Source organism: Macadamia integrifolia, chromosome 1, assembly GCF_013358625.1.
Source record: "Macadamia integrifolia cultivar HAES 741 chromosome 1, SCU_Mint_v3, whole genome shotgun sequence".
NCBI lineage: Eukaryota > Viridiplantae > Streptophyta > Magnoliopsida > Proteales > Proteaceae > Macadamia > Macadamia integrifolia.
The window spans coordinates 8635439-8657312 of record NC_056557.1 but is presented as its reverse complement, the minus strand read 5'-3'; the positions used below and the strand labels follow the sequence as shown (position 1 = coordinate 8657312).

The 21874-nt window shown below is 41.5% G+C and overlaps 1 protein-coding gene across 1 annotated transcript; it reads right to left on the bottom strand.

Annotated features, from left to right (window-relative positions):
* Positions 1-19181: 19181 nt before the first annotated feature.
* LOC122088886 (MLP-like protein 423) lies at positions 19182-20220 on the bottom strand. The gene is made up of 2 exons (XM_042658285.1): positions 19944-20220; positions 19182-19851 (listed from the first exon to the last, which is right to left on the bottom strand). Exons 1-2 carry the CDS (start codon positions 20134-20136, stop codon positions 19568-19570), a joined length of 477 nt encoding a protein of 158 aa, XP_042514219.1. The 5' UTR covers positions 20137-20220; the 3' UTR covers positions 19182-19567.
* Between the last annotated feature and the right edge of the window lie 1654 nt (positions 20221-21874).

Sequence of the window (21874 nt, the reverse complement as noted above, 5' to 3'; positions counted from 1 at the left end):
ATCTTTATACGTCTTGGTGCTTCTGGGGTGAAGCATGTACTCAGAACTATGTGCTTCCTTCACTATCTTGTCCTGTATCCCCATATCTTTGGGTACATACAACCTACCCTGAAACAGTAGTGCTCCATCACTCGTTATTGTGAAATCAGGATCGTCCATCCTTTGCTCTTGGATTTTGACTCTAATTTCCTACAACTCAGGATCTAAGGGTTGCTACATAATTACCTCATGCCTGATGGATGACTATACTTGCAGGGCTGCCAAAGATAAGGTCAAATGATTAACATTATCTAACTGCTACTCAAGTTCTAAGGTTAATCCTTTATTGAAAATGATTTCATCCATCGACATGGCTTATTGGTTAAGTTGTGGACTGGTGGCCAAATAAGCAAGTGATACAGTTTGAGCTTTTCAGCTCAATGCATCCGCCACCACATTAACTTTTCCTAGATGGTATTTGATATCACATTCATAATCTTTCATAAGTTCTAGCCATCTTCACTATCTCATCTTTATATCCCTTTGGTTGAAGTACTTGAGACTTTTGTGATCACTGAATATCTCACACTTCTCCCCATACAAGTAATAGTGTCAGATCTTCAAGGCAAAGATAATTGTCGTCAGCTCTAAGTCATGAGTGAGATATTTCTTCTCATACTCCTTTAACTGTCTAGATGCATATGCCATTACCTTGCCATGTTGCATAAGAATGCAACCTAGCCCAATTCTGGAAGCATCAGTGTAGATTGTCATACCACCTATGCATTATGGAATTGTTAACACTGGGGCTAACACCAATCGTCTTTTCAACTCTTGGAAACTGTCTTCGCATTTCTTAGACCATTCAAACTTCATGCCTTTTCTGGTCAAATTGGTTATTATAGCGGTGATTTGAGAGAAATTCTCGATGAACTGCCGGTAGTAGCCTGCTAATCCTAAGAAACTCCTAATCTCTGTAGCATTCGTAGGTGCTTCCCACTCCACTACTGCTTTTACTTTCCTTAGGTCAACTTCGATTCCATTCTTAGACATTATGTGCCCTAGGAATCCAACTTGCTTCAATAAAAATTCACACTTGTTGAATTTGCATATAGTTGTTGCTCTCTCAACCTTTAAAATACCATTCGCAAGTGTTGTGCACGCTCCTCTTCAGTCTTCAAGTATATTAAGATGTCATCGATGAAAATGATGACCCAGTTGTCGAGGACATCATAAAATATTTGGTTCATCAAATCCATAAAAGCTGCTGGTGCACTGGTCAACCCAAAGGACAGCACTAGGAATTCATAATGACCATATTAGGTCTTGAAGGCCGTCTTGGGTATCTCGCTGCTCTTTATCTTGAGCTAATAGTAACCAGATCTGAGATCAATCTTTGAGAACACTTAGCACCTTACAGTTGATCAAAGAGATCATCTATACACGACAATGGATACCAGTTCTTAATGGTTAACTTGTTTAATTCTTGGTAATCGATGCATATACGTAAACTCCCATCCTTCTTCTTAACAAATAGAACTGGAGCACCCACAAGAGAAACACTCAGGTGTATAAATCCCTTCTCCAAAAAATACTGCAACTGAGTCTGTAACTCCTTTAATTTAGGTGGTGCCATTCTGTACAGAGCTTTAGACATTAAGACGGCTCTAGGAACCAAATCAATGGGAAACTCTAACTCCCTGTCCGGTGGGAGCCAGGTTAGATCATCTGGGAAGACATCGGAAAACTCCCTAACTATATTCAATTTTTCTAATGGTGTGATCTTGGCTTCCACATCTTGTACTGAAGCTAGGTAGCCCTGATATCTGTCTTCCAAAAATTTTACCGCCTGTAAGGCAAAGATGAGAACCTCTCTGGGTCGTTTTGCTTTATCTACATGATACACTAACTCTTCACCTTCATCACTCACCACCTTAATTTGTTTCTTGACCCACATCAAGTTTTCTTAGTGAGCAGATAACCAATCCATGCCCAATATGAAATCAAAATTTTACATGTTAAATTTGATAAGCGGGGCATCTAGCTTCTTTCCGCCTATTTCAACGGGACATAGTCCATACACTTCATTTAATTGTGCTACTTTTTCAATAGTTGTGCTAATAATCAACATACTCTCTAGAGCCTTGGTGTCATGTCAATATTTCTAGCAAATATTTTAAATATAAAAGAATGTGATGCTCCAGAGTCAAATAATACATAAGTTGGTATACCCAAGATAGATAGGATACCTGCAACAACATCGGGGCTTGTTTTAACTTCTTCAGCTGACAATGCATACATTCTCCCTTAAAGTGGGCCACCTTGAGTCAAGGCAGGTTTATAAATAGGAGGCTGACCTGGTACAACAGTTGGCTTGTACAAGGAATCTTTTACAAAGTGCCCCATACAATTACAAACAAAGCACTTATTTGGGAGGCCTGCATTGGTACTGGTGCTCTCTGTAGCTAGCCTTGTGTAGTGGAAGGACGACGTGGCCGCAAAGCCATAGGCATTGTGCTAGTATTTGGGTGGAATGAGGCAGTACCCAATCTACTGGCCTGTTGGGGCATAGAACCCGAAGATCTTTAAGGCTGATGATATGATGGACCATAGTTATATGACCTACGAAAACTCTTGTTTGGGTTGCCTGAGTCCGTATAGGATTTGAACCTCTTCCAAAGTCTAGGTGTGGTGGAAGACTCTCCCTTTTGCTTCTCTTCCATGGTATTGGCCTTTTGTACAATTTGGGCATAGTCAGTCAAATCCATAGCCCCCAAAATTATACCAATAGACACTTTTAGCCCCTTCAAAAATTTCTTTACCTTTTTCTCCGTTGTTTTCATGTGTGGAGGAGAAAAATAGAATAAGTCCTCAAATTACTGCTGATACTCAAGGACTGACTTATTTCCCTGAGTCAAGGCTAAAAATCCTGCTCCCTTCCAATCTTTAAAGCTGGTGGGGTAATAATTTGGCAAGAACAACTCCTTGAACTATTCCCATACTGGTACCGGATGGGTTGTCATTAAAATAGGATTGGAAGCCTTCCACCATGAATCAACTTCATTCTTTAATTATAACCCAGCATAGATGAGCTTCTGAGATTCTATACACTCTACCACCTCAAATATCTTTTCCTTTTCTTAAATCCACCGATCTGACTTTAAAGAATCACTCTGCACCTTGGTGAAGATAGGTGGTAAGTGCCTCTTAAATGATTCCACCACCTTGGCAATAGTGGCTACCGGTGGGTAGTATGGAGGATAAACTGTGTAATACTGATATGAAGGTGGCATCATGTATGGAGAGGTGCCATAAGGATGGAACTATGGAGTAGCCACAGATGGAGTACCCCCTGGTTGGTCTTGTGATGGTACTGTAGTTGGTACACTCCCTTGGGTTTCCACAGGTGGTGCTCGAGGAGATGCACCCCTTGGTTGAACTCCAGCACCTGGCACAATAGGTCGATCTTGTGGGAAAGGTACCCTATGAGGGTGTTGATCCATGTGCATAGGGTTCAACTTTTAGTGCACAGTATTCATAAAGGTCTGCTGTTGTTGGATTAATTATTGCTGAAATGCTTATTGTGATTGTTGAATAATAGCCGTAACATTATTGGGGGTAACAATGGGAGGAGGGTCTGGAATCTCATACGTAGGTGAGTCCATAACTATTTTTTCTTGTCTAGGACTCAGTTGGGGTCGAGATCCCCGAGGGTCATGTTGTCGTCCAACTAGACGGGAACCACGTGAGGCCCCTCTTGCACTATTTCCGGATCTAGTACGTACCATGATGTTTTGTACCTAATTGCATCAAAATTAGATACAATTTAAGTCCATATTTATCACATGTAAGCACATATTAAGGTATAATGCCCTTTTATCATCATAGTGCATTTCATCATCATAATACGTATCCATAGTATCATGCCCTTTTACATAAGGTATAATTAATCCCTCACGAGTATGCATGCAATTTATCGTTCAATAGATTATATTTCATGCAAAACTAAGGTCCACACAGCTTGAGGAACAAATTCCCAAAATTTTGGGATAATATGGCCCAAAAACCCACACCGACGGGTGGGTTGGGTTCTAGACCGGCCGGTCACTCATGCGACACTTTATGAAGGGCAAAGGCCCTCATTTTCAAAACACTTCATTTTCCTCTCTTTTTCCTCCCATCTCCAAATCACCCAAGGCAACAAGAGAAGTCTAGGAGCCCTTCCCAAGCACTACTCACACCTACATTTGGATTCAAAGCTCTCCAACGCCATCTCAGTCTCAAGTAAGTGGGTTACTCTTCCTTTTCTTTGGAATTTCGGTTGTTCTTGTTCAATAACCTCAAAATTTCAAATTTTGTTTTTATTACTTCCAACAAAAAATGAATGTAGTATGTGAATATGATGTTTACTTCATGTAAATCATCTGTAATCATCACATAAGTCATTTCTATGGATTGGTAACCCTATTTTCTCAAAATTTTGTTGTTTTAGGGTTTTTCCCATTTTCTCTTTTTCTTTCATGCACAATGCATGATTCAATGAGTCTATCCTCTCACATTTGATTGTATAATAGTAGTAGAAGTGTCACATTGCACATATGCATCACTTTTCTCACCTTGTCATGAATTTTCACCATTTCTAAGTTAGGGTTCGTGAGAAATTTGGGGTTTTTCTCTTGTTTTGACCTCAAATATGTTAAGATGGTACACTTATATGAAGTTGAATCCTCCATTACGTATTGTTGCCAAAAATTCCCTGATGCTTTGAATAATCCTTAATTTATGCTCTTCTCTTTATGGAATTTCCCCTTTTTCCCCTTTTATTTCCATGGAAAAGCTGTCAAATGTCTTAAATTCTTACTAACTTTGACATTTGCATGAATCCATACCTTAAATTAATGCCTCTATCTCTTGTCTCTTATTTGTATAATGCATCAAGGTATCATGTCTCAATGATGCTCATTTATCACTATGTGGTTTTTAGCACTTCTTATTCATATGCGGTCACATTATGACAATGGCATTGTACTATAGGGCTTTTCTCTTTCACCTGTTACCTAATATACACTTCCCATATAATGTGCTTAATAAGGTGTGTCATTTCACTAATCACCTCCTTGTGGCCTTATTGTCTTGTTCTATCCTTTTATCACTTGCTTTTCAATTTCCTCTCAGAATCTTATTGGTTTCTCATATTTTCTCATGGATTTGTAGAATGTCTTCTCGCAAGGGTAAATGGATTGCTTCTTCGTCTAGGAGTGGACAAGGCTCTCATAGAAAAAGAAGAGGTGCAGGCGATAGTTCATCTAGTCACTATGCTCGGGTCAGGAGGGATGTTCCCAAGGATATAGAGGACTATGATGATAGCACATTCTACAACCTTGAGGCTGCCCTAGCTTGGTCCACCTTCTCTAAGAGACTTGTTTTGATGGAGAAGATTGTAGTGGCAAGGGACTTCACTCGAGTATAGATGCTTGAGAAATTTACTGCCTTGGGCTTGGAGGCCATGCTTTCCATCGACTGCCTCTGCTACCCCGACCTCGTTAGGATGTTTTACTGCAACCTCAAGGTTTCATACAATGACAGAGTATATACCCTCACCAACTAGGTGAAGGGTCGAGACATCTAACACCCTATTGATTTATTGGTAAGGATTCTACACATCTCCTTGGAGGGTACTTGGTACTATTTTCCTCCAAGGGGTATGGCCTTGGGTCCCCATATGATTGAGACCCTCCAGAGGCATGTTTATGAGACCATCTATAGCCACGCCGTCTGCCTCGAGTCCGAGATAGCCTTCCTCCCTGCGGTTTGAGTCTTCAGCCTTTTAGTAAAATTCAACCTGCTTCCCTGGGCCAGGCACCGGAATCAGGTAAAGTTTATGGCAACATACATGGCATGCTACATTTACACTGCTCTAGGAAATCCCCCTCGTCTATGCCCCCCATATGTGATCATGAAGACTATGGAGTATCATACAGCTCACCCCTCTGATGGAAACTACCCCTATGCCCGGTTCATTACCAAGGTCTTTGAGTATTTCCACATGGACCTTGAGGGTGAGGTGGGTAAGATCCCATCGGATTAATTTTCTTAGGGGCATCTTACATAAGATGAAGCTATTTAATCTAGTGGAGCCCGCAATGGGGGAGGCAGCTCAGGAGGAGGGTGATGAGGAGGAAGATGACGAGGACTACATGCCTGAGCTTGAGGAGGAGGAGGATGATGTAGATATGGAGGAGGAGGGCCCCATCAATGTGGCTCCATCATCTTCAGGTGGGCCCTTTGATTTTCAGGGTATGTTAGATAGATTGAGGGCACTCCAGGAAGGTCAAAAGAAACTCCTGAAGGGACAGGAGGTTATTCAGGAGACCCAGGCAAGCATGACCATAGATATAGATGATTTAGATAATACAGTGTACACCACCTCCAAGGACATAGCGGCAAGTATGAAACACCTTCAAGGGGAGGTGGATTTGGTGAACCACCGGTTCGACTACTATGACCACTGCTTGGGTGTCAACTCAAAGTCTCAGGAAGGAGAGGTGATTGACATAAATGAGGATTGATGGAACAGCTAGCCTAGAGTAGTGGTTCTTTTATGTGATTTTCTTCTCTTTGTATCTATGGTCTGGGAAATTCTACTTTCTTTCCTTTTGCTCTACTTTTCTTTTCTCTTCTCTACTATGATGTTGGGAATACTCTCCAGTGTATGTAAATTTTTAGTGATTATGTAGCTCTCTTTTTTGTGTGAACCTTTTAAATACTCTCACTTTATGAATGCATCATGGCGAAATTTTCAAGTTTTATGTATTTTCAGATTTTATATGATGTCTTTTATGTTTTCCCCAACCCCTTATCCTATTTTGGTTTCAAAGAATTTAATCTTACGTGCTATGTTTGATTAGAGCATCGCGCTCTATTACCACCATTGTCAGGCCCCATTCACATTGAACTAGACCGGTGACCAAATTCTCTTCGGGTAACCCAAAACCACCAGGATCATCTGATTCAGTAACCACAACACAGCAAGCCACAAGTAACATGAAATAAAGTAATGAAATTCAGCAGAAGAATTGTAGTATATAAATACCAATAAAACCCTATATATTCTTAATACCCAAATTGTTATATATAGTATATTTACATATGGGCCCGTAAGCATGATATTTACACGAGAAAAAACATTTTAACTATCAAGAACACAAAAAGGGTGTATACCAAAAGAATAAAAAAGGAGAACTATAACTAGAGTCTGCTGCTGTTGCCCCACAACACAGTTCTCGCATAGGCAACCATCACTAGGGTTGAATCCTTATGAGACCCACCAATCCCCCACTAGGGTTTCGTCGGTAGGACCCAACACGGGTTCCTCTACGCAGAAGCCTACATAATCATCTAAAAAAAAGTGTGTATATGAGGAGTGAGCTCACTAGCTCAGCAAATGGAAAGAAAGATGCACACAAGCAATTGCAATTCAAATGATACTATCTGCATGAGATTCATTTTAACCTATTTTCACCTAAGCAATCATTACTAGGTCAAAGGTTTCATGCTATTCACAACCACAATGCACGTATGTCCCAGGTAAGAGACGCGTTCCCCATCTCGCGATACACCCATAGGGTTGTCAAAGAAGGCCAACCATGAGCACTCGAAAAAGTAAATCATGGTCGAACCACAGCAAAAATGTAAAATGTGGCCGAACCACAACAGAAATGAGCACTAGTAAAAATACACGTGTAAATGCATGTGGTGGTAATCTCCTAGTTAAATTTTTTCTTAAGACAATATTATTGGGCTAATCGATTTGAAGTAAGTTCTGCAAAACTTGGTGACCTGATTTTTCAAAGTTTATATTTTTTGAAAACAAAATTGAACCTAATTATTCCGAATACAATAGAGAAAATCCACCGACCAAATAATACAGTTCCTATAATAAAAAGGAGATGAGAACATAAAATATAAGAAATATAAACCTCATTTTCTTCTACGAAGGTCTTGAGAATGACATCAATCTCACAAATAAAATCACAAAACCAAAACCAACATAAACACAAAACTAAAGACTGACTGAAGAACAATCAGATTTTGCATAAGCACAAAATTTAATTTTTATACTTGGCAAAAATAAATGGCTTGCACTACCAATTCTATTGGACTTTCAACAACCAATGATCCATTTGAACAAACATAAAGTTTAGTTTGTCAAACGTACCCTGTGGATGTGGAATATCTGAAATTGAGAAATGCGGTGCCAGTAATCCTAGAGCAAAGAAAGCTAAAGTTGAGAAATTTTGTGCTATTGTAGTTGAAAAGAAATCTAAAACTGAGATATTCTGAGCTATTGTAGTATTAGAAAAATCTAAAATTGAGAAATTCTGAGATATTGTAGTTGTTTTTTTGTCTTCTCTGTGGTATATATAAGGAAGAATAGTGTATTATAGAGACAATTTAAAAGAAGTAATGGTGCTATTAGTGAAGGATTCCATGCATTAAAAATTTTTAAAATCGATGGAAGAGGATTGAGGGAAACCGTTTTTATGCAGTAAACCTCTCCATAATTAGCCACTCCCTCCCCACTCTCCATAATTCTCTCTCTCTCTCTCTCTCTCTCTCTCTCTCTCTCTCTCTCTCTCTCTCTCTCTACATATTTGTCTTTGTAAATCTCCCTATGTTTTATCCCCCATGATTAGGGAAAGAAAAATTACGCCAATTGTGGTTTATTATGTGCTTATTTTTTTATTCTTTTTAATACTTAATAATTATAATTAATGATTATTCCCTCCTTTCTCCTCCACGTTTATAGAGAGAGAGAGAGAGAGAGAGAGAGAGAGAGAGAGAGAGAGAGAGAGAGAATTATAGAGAGTTTATTATTATTATTATTATTATTATTATTATTATTATTATTATTATTATTATTATTATTTTTATCTTCCATTTTAAAGGGTGAGAGGATGAGTGAGATTTTTTTTTAAATAATTATATAGATTTAAATATGGAGAGAGAGAAAGGTTGAGAAAGATTTAAGGAGGAGTAATAGCAAGAATTACATCCCCCTTACTCCTCCACATTTAGAGAGAGAGAGAGAGAGAGAGAGAGAGAGAGAGAGAGAGAGAGAGAGAGAGGGAGAGAGAGAGACAATTATTATTATTTTTTATTTTCCATTTTGAGGGGTTTTTTGCTCATTTGGAATTTTTTTAATTATAGAGACTTAAATATGGAGATATATATATATATATATATAATTATTATTTTTTTCATCTTCCATTTTGAGGGGTTTTTTGATTATTTGGAATTTTTTAATTATAAAGATTTAAATATGGAGAGAGAGAGAGAGAGAGAGAGAGAGAGAGAGAGAGAGAGAGATTTAAGGAGGAGTAATAGCAAGAATTACTTCCCCCTCCACGTTTAGAGAGAGAGAGAGAGAGCGAGAGAGAGAGAGAGAGAGGGAGAGAGAGATAATTATTATTTTTTTATCTTTCATTTTGAGGGTTTGTTTAGTCATTTGGAACTTTTTTAATTATAGAGATTTAAATATGGAGAGAGAGAGAGAGAGTTATTATTTTTTTTCATCTTCCATTTTCAGGGGTGTTGTGGCACAAATTGACCGGGTGATCTTCCTTACAGTTTCAGATGCTCTAGCTGACCTACACAGAAGAGAAGACAGGGGAGTGCCAGGCTGACCCGACGAGGGACTCTCCAATGCCTAAGTCAAATCTTTCCACCGCAGATACTCAAGAGAGCTTTCAGTAAAAGAAGTGATCGATCCTCGTCAATGGAGGCGTACCTTGGTATTTATAGGCCACTGATGGAATGGAGAAAGGGGGAAGTCTGTGGAGAGTCCAATTGGGTGTGGTGTTCTGGAGAGGGACAACTCTCGATGCTAGGAATATTCCAGATCCTAGGGTATACCAAGGGAATATTCACCTCTTTTCTCGGAAGTGCCAACGTGGGAGAAGTGGATGCCTCTGGTGACGTGTAGTGGATAGAGTCTTGTCCTTGTGATCAGGCATTACGCTCCTTAAATGTAAGAGTGGATGAGAGCACGTTTCTGAAAACCTTGCTTCTTGACATCAGGTCAAGGTGGCAGCATGACCAGATGAGGGTGAGGTGGCAGCTCGGGCTGATGGAGGGCCAAGGTGGTAGTACGGCCAAATGAGGGCCAAGGCTAATGGAGGGCCAAAGCGGCAGCACGGCCAGATGAGATGTCGAGGTGACAGCTTGGGCAGATGAAGGGCTGGGGTAGCACTGCAGCAGTCGTTAGCTCACTCCTTAGCCACACCGTAGTTAGGGAGAAATGCCCTCATCACTAGCCTCCCGCTTTAGCAATTTGGTTCAGATAGCTAGAGCACTTAATACAGTTAACTTTTTTTATCATGCGTCATTCGCTAAGTGCAACACGCTGGTCCTACCACGTGTCTCAGAGACATAATTTCACCTTGAGCAGGTAAAGGGACAGCTTGGGCTTACCGTTGATCTCAACCAGATCCAGCCGTCCATTCTCCACCGCCTTCTCTTATAAATAGGATACGATTCTTTTAGAAGTCTTGTCACTTGATCTTGCAATAAAGTCAGCTCAGCTCCCTCCTATCTTCAGCACGAACATCCATAGAGTCTCTGAGTAGCCCGGTGTTGTGAATAGCGTTCTCCTTCTTGCTCGTCCTTACCAGCTCTTCTTTTCCAAACTCATCCTCCAAGTTTGTCCTGCAACAAGTAAGTAAGATTACATTATGGTTATGACTCACCAATCCTCTGCTCAACCCTCCATATACCCTAGTGTTAGTCCCAGAGATCCCAATATGGTATCCACGTATGATCCAGACTTGCCTAACCAGAACCCCTTGATGACCGTGAGGCCTGAGGAAAATCACCCAAGTGCCCCATTCCTGATCCTTCGTCCTCCAGTGGAGATACTACCAGCAATCAAGGTTCTAATAACAGCTCCGATTCTGGCAACAACTCAGGCTCGGGCAGCAGCTTAGGCTCAAGCAGCAGCTCGGGCACTGAGTCTGTGGAGGTGGTCTCACCCGAGGCCATCTCGACCAGGGGTGATGTGCCTTGATAGCCCTAGCTCAGCCCCATAGTGTCGCGGTAATAGGAACTTCTGTTGTAGGCCCATCAGGCGTTGAAGTACCTGAGGCTAGCTTAGCAATGTCTGAGGGGGAAGGCTCTACTTCCTCCTCTAGAGAGAAGAAAACCATGGTCAATACCCCGAGCATCCTGATTCCCAAGGTTCTAAACTTGATCCGGAGTCGATACAGCATCCCCGATTATATAGTGATGTGCATCCTAGACAAGGATGAATGTGTGGACGTCTATGGGGACGAGGTGGCCCTTTACGATATCACTTTCCAGAGCGGCCTTAGGATCCCCATGCCCGAGCTAGTTCAGCTCGATTTTCTTGCAAACAACTTGATTTTAATACTAATTCAGCTCGACTCTTCCTTGTTTTGCAGTGGTTAATGTGAAGGTTGACAATAAGCCCTTGCCGCGGTGGCAGTAGAGGCGAGGAGGAAGGAGACGACAGAGCAGGCTGCCAAGAAGACTGCCAAAAAGGGCAAGGCCACAGTGGGCCCCATCCTTGGTGTGAAGGTCACCCCTCCCCCTAGCATGGGTAACAAGGCCTCGCCGCTTATTATTAGGGGCAAGCCAGGGAAGGAGATGCCCCCCCAAACCAATATTCAGCTCGACATGGGACTCCGGGCTCTTTGAAAGGCAAGGAGAAAGTGGGCTCTGGAGAGAAGGCATCGGGGTAGACTGGCACGCCTGACCAAGATAGAGCAGGCACCGACGGCCAGAAGAGGATTCGTTCACTTGTGGAGGAGGCACAGCAGGGCAACCCTCCCAAGGTGGCCCGAACGAGAAAGCAACCTGTGGATCCTTGGGTGGACCTGCTGGAGAACGACACCGTGCTGGACCCTATGCAACTCAGGTTTAGTGCCATCGTAGTATTCCCAAGAGGGACATTGCCCCCATGAGGAAGTTATCCAACATCGACTTCTTAGAACAGGTCTATGCCCAAATGGGCGACGTAAGTATTTTCCTCCCATTCTTTGTGTTTACTTGAGTTCCAAGTATTTATGACTCCGTTGGGTCCCTGCAGGGTTTTGCTTTTACGGTTAAGGCTGGTCAATGGTTTGAGAACATGGCCCTTGGTCATGATAAGGTGGATGACAAGGTGAAGCATCTCTGGGGGAAGCTCTAGATGGCCACGGGTCAGCTAGAGAGTGAGAAGAAAAAGGCCCGATCTGAGGAGCAACGGCTGAGAGACAACGAGGAGAGAATTGGTGAGCTGGAGCGTGAAGTCCCTAAGCAATTCAAGATCAACAGTAGCCTTGTCAAGGAGAAGGACGCACTCCAGAGCGAGCTGGCTGAGGCTCATGAGGTTAGCAAAAATAAGGAAGCTGAAAGTTCAGCTCAGATTTTTGAGCTGAAAAGGAAGCATCAGGCTGAGCTGGCGTCGAATGATGAGGTTGCTACTGAGAGGTGGCTGAACTCTAAAGTTGGTCAGAAATGGTTATTTGATGTCAACGCCTCTTCATTTCAGGCCAGCTCGGAGGATGCTATTCAGTTTGTTCTCGACAACAGACTATGACTTCTCCGAATATGAGCAGTGTGCTCCTGCCCCAGCTCCTTCAGTGCAGCTCATCGGTCAGGCCGAGGTCGGTGAAGAGGTGACTCAAGTTGACCCTAAAGTAGCCAAGTGAACCACCTCTCTCCCTCTTGAGTCAGCCCCAATTTCTGCAATACTGATGTTGTCTTTTCCTTTTCCTTCCCTTTCCTCATTGCGGGAGCGATGTAATCTTCTTTCGTTTCTTCTTCTTCTCCTTTTTTTTTTTTAATAAAAATCCCCTTTGGGAGTTGATGTACTTTTGAGGGTTTCTTCCCTCCTTCAATAATGAAAAATACTTTTTCTTCATTCGTTGTGACTTTCTCATTCCTGTGAGCGTAGTTCCATTATTTAGTTAAGCTTAATTTGGTCTTATATATCTTGGTATTATAAAGCATTATGTCTAGACTTGGATGACAGCAATGCCGAGCTAAAACTCAAAATTCCTTGGAAGGTCTTTGAGATGCCAAGCCTAGATTTGGCCTTGAAGGTGCCGAGCTAGAGCTCGGCCTTAGATGCTGCCGAGCTGTAGCTCGGTCTTTATGCCTTAGATGTTAAGGTCTTGGAGATGTCAAACTAGGGTCTAGTCTTAGATGCTACTGAGCTAGAGCTCAGTCTTAGATGCTGCCGAGCTGTATCTCGGTCTTTGATGTTAAGGTCTTGGAGATGCCAAACTAGGGACTGGTCTTAGATGTTGCCAAGCTGGAGCTTGGTCTTAGATGCTGCCAAGCTGTAGTCTAAGATGCTGCTAAGCTAGAGCACGATTTAGATGGTGTTGAGCTGTAGCTCGATCTTAGATGCCTTAGATGTTAAGGTCTTGGAGATGCCAAACTAGGGTTTGGTCTTAAATGCTATCAAGCTAGAGCTCGGTCTTAGATGTTACTGAGTTGTAGCTTGGTCTTAGATGTTTCCGAGCTGTAGCTCGTTCTTAGATACTGCCGTCTTAGATGCCTTAGATGTTAAGGTCTTGGAGATGCCAAACTAAGGTCTAGTCTTAGATGCTACTGAGCTGGAGCTCGGTCTTAGAGGTTGTCGAGCTATAGCTCGGTCTTAGATGCTGCCGAGCTGGAGCTCGGTCTTTGTTGCCTTAGAAGAGCTGGATATTTGAGAGAAGCTTCATAGTTTATTGATGTGTGGTATGCACTTGTGACAAATACATTGCTTCGAAATAGAGTCTAGTCTGCTCCGTGAATGAAATTGAATAATTAAAATATAGAAACTAAGGTGTTGAAATATAAAATCTATAAGACTTACACCCAGTCAAGGGGACTTCAATGCAATCTACTGGTAATTTTTTTTGAGATTTTCAACATTCCATGCTCTTGGTATAGTTGTACCCCCTGAGTCTGCAAGTGGAAAATACTGAGGTGCACCACTTTAGAGATTATGTACGGGCCTTCCCAGTTTGCGCTTAGTTTGTCTTCACTTCTTGGGTCTGCTACAGCTGCTTTTCTGAGGACCAAGTCACCTACTATGAATCCCCGTGGCCTGACCTTTCGGTTGTGGTACTACCTGACTTTTGTTTGTAGGTTTCGTTCAGCACTAGAGCTTCTTCTCGAACTTTGTCTATAAAGTCGATGTTTGCTTGGAGTCCTGCCTCGTTCTGTGAAGCTTCGAACACTATTGATCAGAACGAGGCTTGGGTCACCTCTATAGGGGCTAATGCTTTAGTCCCGTATGCTAATTGGAATGACATCTCCCTTGTAGGGGTCCAAGTTGAGGTACGATATGCCCAAAGTACACTGAGTAGTTGATCAGCCCAGTTCTTCTTTTCCAAATCCAGCCTCTTCTTTATCCCATCTAGAAGTATGTGGTTGTCCTTTTCTACCTAGCCGTTCGATTGTAGGTGTGCTACAGTAGTGTTCGGAAAATCAATGTTAAAGTTACTGTGGAAGAGCCTAAATTTCCGATTGTCGAATTGTTGACCAGTACCTTTGGAACATCGTAGCGGTATATGATGTCGTCCCTTACGAACTTTTCTACCTCCTGCTCAATGATCTTGGCCAGGGGATGCACTTCCACCCATTTAGTGAAGCAATCAATAGCGACAACAAAAAACTGGACACTGCCCTTGCCTTTCTTGAACTGCCCTAAGATATCTATTCTCCACATCGCGAATGGGATCGAGCAGATTATGGAGCTAAGTTCTATAGTCGGGACGTGTGGTACTGGGGGGTGTACTTGACATTTAAAGCATCATCAGGCGAACTTCATTGCATCTTGTTACATTTTTTGCTAGTAGAATCCTTGGCGCAACACCTTGTAGGCCAACGCCCTTCCTCCCATATGTCCTCCACAAATTCCTTCATGGACCTCACAGAGTGTCTCCTCGGCTTGGTTCGGTAGTAGACACTTTAGCAGGGCCCAGGATATTGCCATTTTGTATGGTACTCCATCTTAGAGGGTGTATTTGGCTGCCCTCCTCTTGACTACCCTTGCTTCTATCTGGTCTCCAAGGAGATGTCCATCTCATAAATAGTCTATAATGGAGTCCATCTAGCTCGGCTCGACTGGCTGCATGTTGTTGCACATCACTTCTTATTCATAAGTATGTTTTTTCTAGTACTTTAAAGTATACTGAGCTTGCGCAGTCCCCGAGTTCTGCTATAGCTAGTTTGGAAAGGGCATCTGCTACCGTATTTTCTTCCTGCAGGACTTGAACCATTGCGAACGACGTGCTTCTTTTAGATATTTGGTCATTCTCTCCTCTTTGGTTTCATATTGCCCATTGACTTGGTTCACAATCAACTGTGAGTCACTATGTGTGACCAAATCCTCTACCATTATAGCCTTTTCCAGTTTGATTCTAGCTATCAGGGCTTCATATTCTGTTTCATTATTCGTTATGGGGAGTACAAATCTGAGGGCATATTGTATCGTGAATTCCTCCGGCCTTTGTACCACAAGTCCAGCACCGCTCCTTGTTGTGGTGCTGGATCCATCAACAAAGATTTTTCACTTTCTGTTTGGATCGGCCCCCGCGGCTCTCTCTTCTCTAGTCTGTGTACATTCTACCAAGAAATCAGCCAGTGCCTAACCCTTGATTGCACTTCTTGGTCGGTACTTGATGTTATGCTTACTTAACTCGACAGCCCAACTCACCATCCATCCTACTATGCTAGGGCTATGGAGTACCTTCCGTAGTGGCTGATCCTTTAGTACAACTATGGTGTGTGCTTGGAAGTAAGGTCTCAACTTCCTGGCGGCCACAACCAGTGCTAGTACGAGCTTCTCCATTCTTGAGTACCAGGTTTATGCATCCAGGAGCACATGACTCACGTAGTAGACAGGCTTTTGGGTCTTTCCTTCTTCTCTTATGAGAACTGCACTAACGGCTATCGATGAAGTAGTAAGATAGAGCTGTAGCACCTCTTCTGGCTCTGGTCGGCTCAGCAGAGGAGGCTTGGTCAGGCAGGCTTTGATTTCTTCAAAAGCCACTTCACAATCCTCTGTCTAGCAAAATTGATGGTGGCCTTTCCCTCCTTTTAGTAACTTGAAGAAAGGAAGGCATTTATCCCAAGCTCGGGACAGGAACCTGTTTAATGTAGCCAGGCACCTTGTCAGCTTCTGAACTTCATGAATGTTTCTTGGATGGCCTCAATTTTGGAGGGGTTTGCCTCTACCTCCCTTTAGGAAGCCTAAGAACTTCCCAGAAGTCGGTCTAAATGCACACTTGGCAGGATTTAGCCTCATCTGGTTCTGTCACAAAACTTCGAAGGCTTCCTTCAGATCTAACACATGATTAGCTCCTTTTGCACTCTTGACTAGCATGTCATCTACATAAAATTCCATGTTTCTTCCTATCTGGATTCAAAACATTGTGCTAACCATTCTCTGGTATGTGGCTCCAATGTTCTTGAGGCCAAAGGGCATTATAGTGCAGCAGTAACTGCCCTGAGTGGTGGGGAAAGCAGTTTTCTCCTCATCCTCCACCTTCATCTTTATCTGGTTATAACCGGAATATGCATCCATGAAAGTTAGCATCTCGTGGCCAGTCGTTGAGTCTATAAGGGAGTTAATCCTGGGCAGGGGATAGTAGTCCTTGGGATAGGCTTTGTTCAAGTAGGTGTAATCTATGCAGATCCTCCACTTCCCATTGGACTTCGGAACCATGACTACATTGGCTAGCCAGGTTAGGTATTTTACTTCCCTCACAAATCCTGCAGTCAGGAGTTTGTCAACCTCCTCATTGATGATGGTGTTCCGCTCAGTCGCAAAGTTCCTGCACTTCTACTGGACAGGCTTGGAGCCGAGGTTAACATCCAGACTGTGCTCGACTACGGCCCTTGAGATTCCTGGCATGTCAAAAGCCTTCCATGTAAATTTATCAGAGTTTTCATTGAGGAAGTTCAAAATTTCATCACGACATTGGGACCTCAATAATGCTCTGAGCTGAATAGTCTATGATGGTTTGGCCTCAGTAATAGGGAGAGTCAATAGTTGTTCAACTAGCTCGGATTGGTTCAGGAGGCTTTCATCGTGGAAATCGACGATTTCTACCACACATGCTAGGCCAGAGCATGGCTTCTTGATAGATTTTATGAAGTTCGCATAGCACTCCCAGGATTCCTTTTGGCTGGACTTGCATTCCCCGATTCCGTTGCTGGTAGGGAACTTGACTTTTATATGCTTGGTGGACACAATCGCTCCAAGGCCATTGAGGCCAGGTCGGCCAAGGATTGCATTGTAAGGTGAGGCTATCTTGGCAACCATAAAAGAAACCATAGTAGTGGCCGTTTGAGCTCCCTAGCTGATGGTTACTGGTAGGTCAACAACTTCTTCTAGCTCCACTGGTGTGCCCAAAATCCGTACAAGGGTCCTAGGGCCGATCTTAAAGCTCTGGTGCTAAGTCCTAATTTCATGAAGGCTTCGTAGGACATGAGGTCAACGGAAGCTCTTGTGTCCACTAGGACCCTGTGGAAGGGGTGGTTGACCACCACTAACTGAACCACGATGGCATCATTGTGAGGCTAGTTCAGCTCTTCCTGGACTTTGTCAGAGAAGGTGATGGGTGGATCCGGTTTGAGGGCTTTGATGGGCTATTCCGTGATGCATACGAATCGGGCATGAGTTTTGGCTTTTTTGACTGGTTTCGTCGTGGGTCTTCCCATGATTGTCAAGATGGCTGGACCCACCAGCTAGTTATCGTATGTGTCAGCTTGGTCCATGGTGGGCTCCTTGGGCGGCTTGGTCCTGGCATGGCTCGGCTCGGGCCAGTTCATCCCATATTTCTGCTTCAAATACTTGTTAAGGTATCCTACCCTGATCAGCTCATCAATTTCCCTTTTCAGAGACTTACATATTTTTTTTAAATTGTAGTTACACCTCCTTTCTTTGGCAGAATTTTTGTGATCTTTTTGGCTTTCATTGGCCTACTTCTTCAAGATTGAAGATCTTTTCTTATGGTGGAAGAGGGAAGCAAATTATGTCTCATTCAAAGGGGTTTGAAACTGTGGGATGGTTCTTATTCCCTATTTCCTGTGGATGGAAAGAAATGCAAGATGCCATGATGGAATGGCTCATCTTCATGAGAAATGTTTCTCTTTTATATAAGGTGAATTCAAATCTCTTTCAATGGTTTATACAGGGAAAATCCTATCTATATCAAATTTGTTATGTGCTAGGCACATTGGTATTTCTAGATTTTCCGAAAAGCAAAGAGTTTCCATGAAAGTTTATTGGTGCCCCCCCCCCCCCAAGCTTGGATGGATCAAACTGAACACTAATGGATACTACCTTGGAAACCCTGGTAAGGCTGATATAAGAGGTGTCTTCAGAAATAATGAAGCGGAGGTCATTTTAAACTTCAGAGAAGCAATAGGGGTGAAAACAAATTTTGAAGCAGAATTTTCTGCAGTAATTTTTGGGATCGAGTATGCAAGAGCGTGGGATCTTCAGAATCTTTGGATAGAAATTGACTCTGTGGCTGTGGTTACTCTCCTGCCTGGAGGCTTTGTCCCTTGGTTTTTCTTTCAAAGATGGAGAGGGCTGCAATCATATTTGTCTTCCATAACTTGGAAGGTCTCCCACTGTTTTCGTGAGGTGAACACCGTTGCAGATTTCTTAGCGAACTCAGCTGCAAGACATGGTACTTTAGACCCTGCGGTTGTCTGGCCGCCCTTGACAATTTTGGACCTTGAGCAAGATGCAAACCTGCGTCCTCGCTATAGATTCATGTAATCTTTTTGGGTTGATCTTCTTTTTGGCTTTCCCCTGCTAATGGCAATGCCGAAGGTAGGGGCTTAGTCTTAAGATTTTCTTCCTTCTTTTTAAGTTTGATCTCTCTGTACAATATTCTTTTTTCTTTAATTAAATTCTTTCGATCTCTTAGCGGAAAAAAAAATCTATTCTTCATTGCTTTCAGTGAAAGTTGAATAGTTTTCTTTCAACCTTGATATGACCCAATCCATGTAATTGTGGGGTCAGTATGAACTTGATGGAATAGTTAGGCTGAAAGCTTAGATACCCGTCATTAAAAAAAAAAATTAAAGAAAATAAAATAATATATATATATATATATTACTCCCGATGCCAATTTCAGATATTTACGCAAAACAATACCTTCATGGGCCTTTAGATTATTTAATTACATATAAAACTCCTTTTAAATGGAAATATTATAAACAATGGCATCAGAAGTACCATGCTCTTTAGGTATGGTTTCCCCAGATCTCGTGACAGTATGAAATATAACGAGATTATTGTAAAACACTAGAGTGCCCCGTGACATTCTAAATATCACCTCAGCTAAGCAGTGATTGATCTTGTTCAAGTTCATGGAAGTAAAGAATTTTAGGAACCCTAGTTATATATCACTAAACAAAGCCATACTCTTAAAACAGATCCAGGCACACCTTCACAGATAAGACATAACATTTGGATAAACTTCCCAATGGATCGATATCTTTTATTTAGATGCAACCTAGCTAGTGTCACACACATGCACCATCAATGTTACTTCTGCTTTCTGTCGATCTATGCAGAAATATTGGCAGTGGCAAGGCTAGAGTCAAACTCTTTGGTGAACCTCTCAACAAAATCCATGTAGTCATGTGGCTCAGGAATTTCCCCATGAGTCTTCTTGATGTCCAAAGACCACTTCACATAATTCTTGTCTTCCTTCTTAAAAGCCTTCAATGTGGCCCTATAAAGATCAAACTTCTTACCCAGATCTCCACCATAGAATCTTTTGGTGAGTACCATGTTTTCTTCATCTATGGCTTCAATCGTCTGCCTTGAATTCTCAAAGTTAGGTGGCTCTGTGAACAAACAGTACCCAAGTTAGCTTCATTTCTAGTTCTAAGGAGCTTATCAAAGAGAGCATTTCAAAAGGGAAGAAGATTATAGTTACCTAAAAAGTATTCCCAGTCTACTACAGAACCCACACTCTTGCCATCTCCTTTAACAACAGTGGTGCTCTTAAACATGTGAGGAAGAACCTGTGGCAACATGGTTACATGATCTGCGTAAATGTCAAAAAATTTCTCTGCTGAGCATTTGATCTCAAAGTCCACCTCAAATGTAGAAACTCCATCGGAAGACATGCTTTCTTTACAATGATATGATCACACACAGAGAAGAGAAGGAAGACAAACCAAAATGAAGAACATATGGAGCTTGTGAAGGAGGAGGTTGGAATGAAGGAGAGCACGTTAGGATTTTATAAACACTTCTACACAGGAGATATGAGAAGCATTCCACTTGCTCCAACAAAAAAAAATTCTTTTTTTTTTTTTAATGAACTCCAAGCCAGCGTGGGTAATTAATAAATGTGAAAATTTGTTGCAACCTTAGGAGTCCAGATCATTCTCGTACGGTGTTTGATCCACACTTAGATTTTCGTACATTGAGTACTCGTACGCGAATCATTCTCATATGGTGTTTGATACACACTTGGTCTTCACTTAATCTTTCTCTTCTTCCAATTGGTTTTTATTTCGAGTGGAGTCCAAGTGTGGATTAACCACCATACGAAAACGATTCTCATAGGAGGGCTTGATCCGGACTCCAACCTTAGTGACAAATGCATTGTAATCATAACTTTCATCCTATTATGTGAAAGAGTCACATGGCATATTCACCGTTGGATGTTTAAGAAATGATATCAATGAGCCACATGTCAAGTTTCATCCTTAAATTTAATTTTGTCATCATTTATGCAATTAAGAATAGCGATGGCTTGCTCTTTTATTTTTTTTAGGGATATCTTTCTTAGATAATCTTGGGGCCCGTTTGATAATGTTTCTGTCGTTTCTACCGTTTTTATTTCAAGAAACAGCAGAAACAATAATTTCCATTTCTAGAAACAAAAATGGAATTAAAGGTGCTTGATAAGTCATGTTTTTGGAGTCGATCGTAACCAGCGAAAGAATGGCCACGAGTCATTTCCAGAAAAGGCGAAACAAGCTCTACTTGTTTCGCCTGGGTTGTTTCTTGAACCATAAATAGGTAGAAATTTCTATTTCTATTTCTGAAAACAAGTGAAACGAAATAGTTTTATCAAACGCTTTTTGTTCCGTTTCTACCGTTTCTAGACACAGAAATGGCAGAAACGCGTTTCTTGAAACGTTATCAAATGGGCCCTTGATGTACATTCTTCTATTTTTCATTTCCTACCTTTTATAAAATTCTGCTGATTGCTAGGGAAAAAAAATGGCATACCCTCCCATATATGTTTAGACAATCCCTATAATCCCATGCACTCTCATTTTGTAGCGAAAATTTACTTGTGAACAAGAAACCACAGGGTCTTCCTGGCTACAAAATTTTAGCTCTATTTAAATTTCCATGTGATGTATCATTTACCCAAAAAATAAATTATAGATGATGGAAATGATATGTAGTTACAAACATCAAATATTACCATTGTCATGATAACAAGTAAAACACTTGGTAGATAATTGTTCTCAAAGATATACACCAAACTTATTTAATCAATCAACACATACAATTGACCAAATCCAAACCATTATTGAGAAAAAAACCACATAATTTCCTAAATCTCCAACGGTAAGAATGTTTACATTACCCTCCATATAAAAAAATATTAAAAAAATAATAATAATAATAATAATAATAATAATAGGATGAAGTGATCTACATCTGAGTGGGAAAGTAATGGAATATATTCTATCTTCTTACTGCTTATTCTTCCTAATAATCAATCTATTTTCAACAATAGAAACAACATGGGCTCGAATATTTTAAATAAAATATGAAAAAGTGTGGGCGATAAAGTGTTCTAGCAGATAAGCCTTCCTTCCATTTTGGGAACAGGATCAT

Coding starts and splice junctions, on each gene's coding strand:
- LOC122088886 (XM_042658285.1), bottom strand. CDS start 20,136: ATGTCTTCCGATGGAGTTTCTACATTTGAGGTGGACTTTGAGATCAAA. Junction 19,852..19,943: donor AGACTGGGAATACTTTTTAG/GTAACTATAATC, acceptor GTTTGTTCACAG/AGCCACCTAACTTTGAGAAT.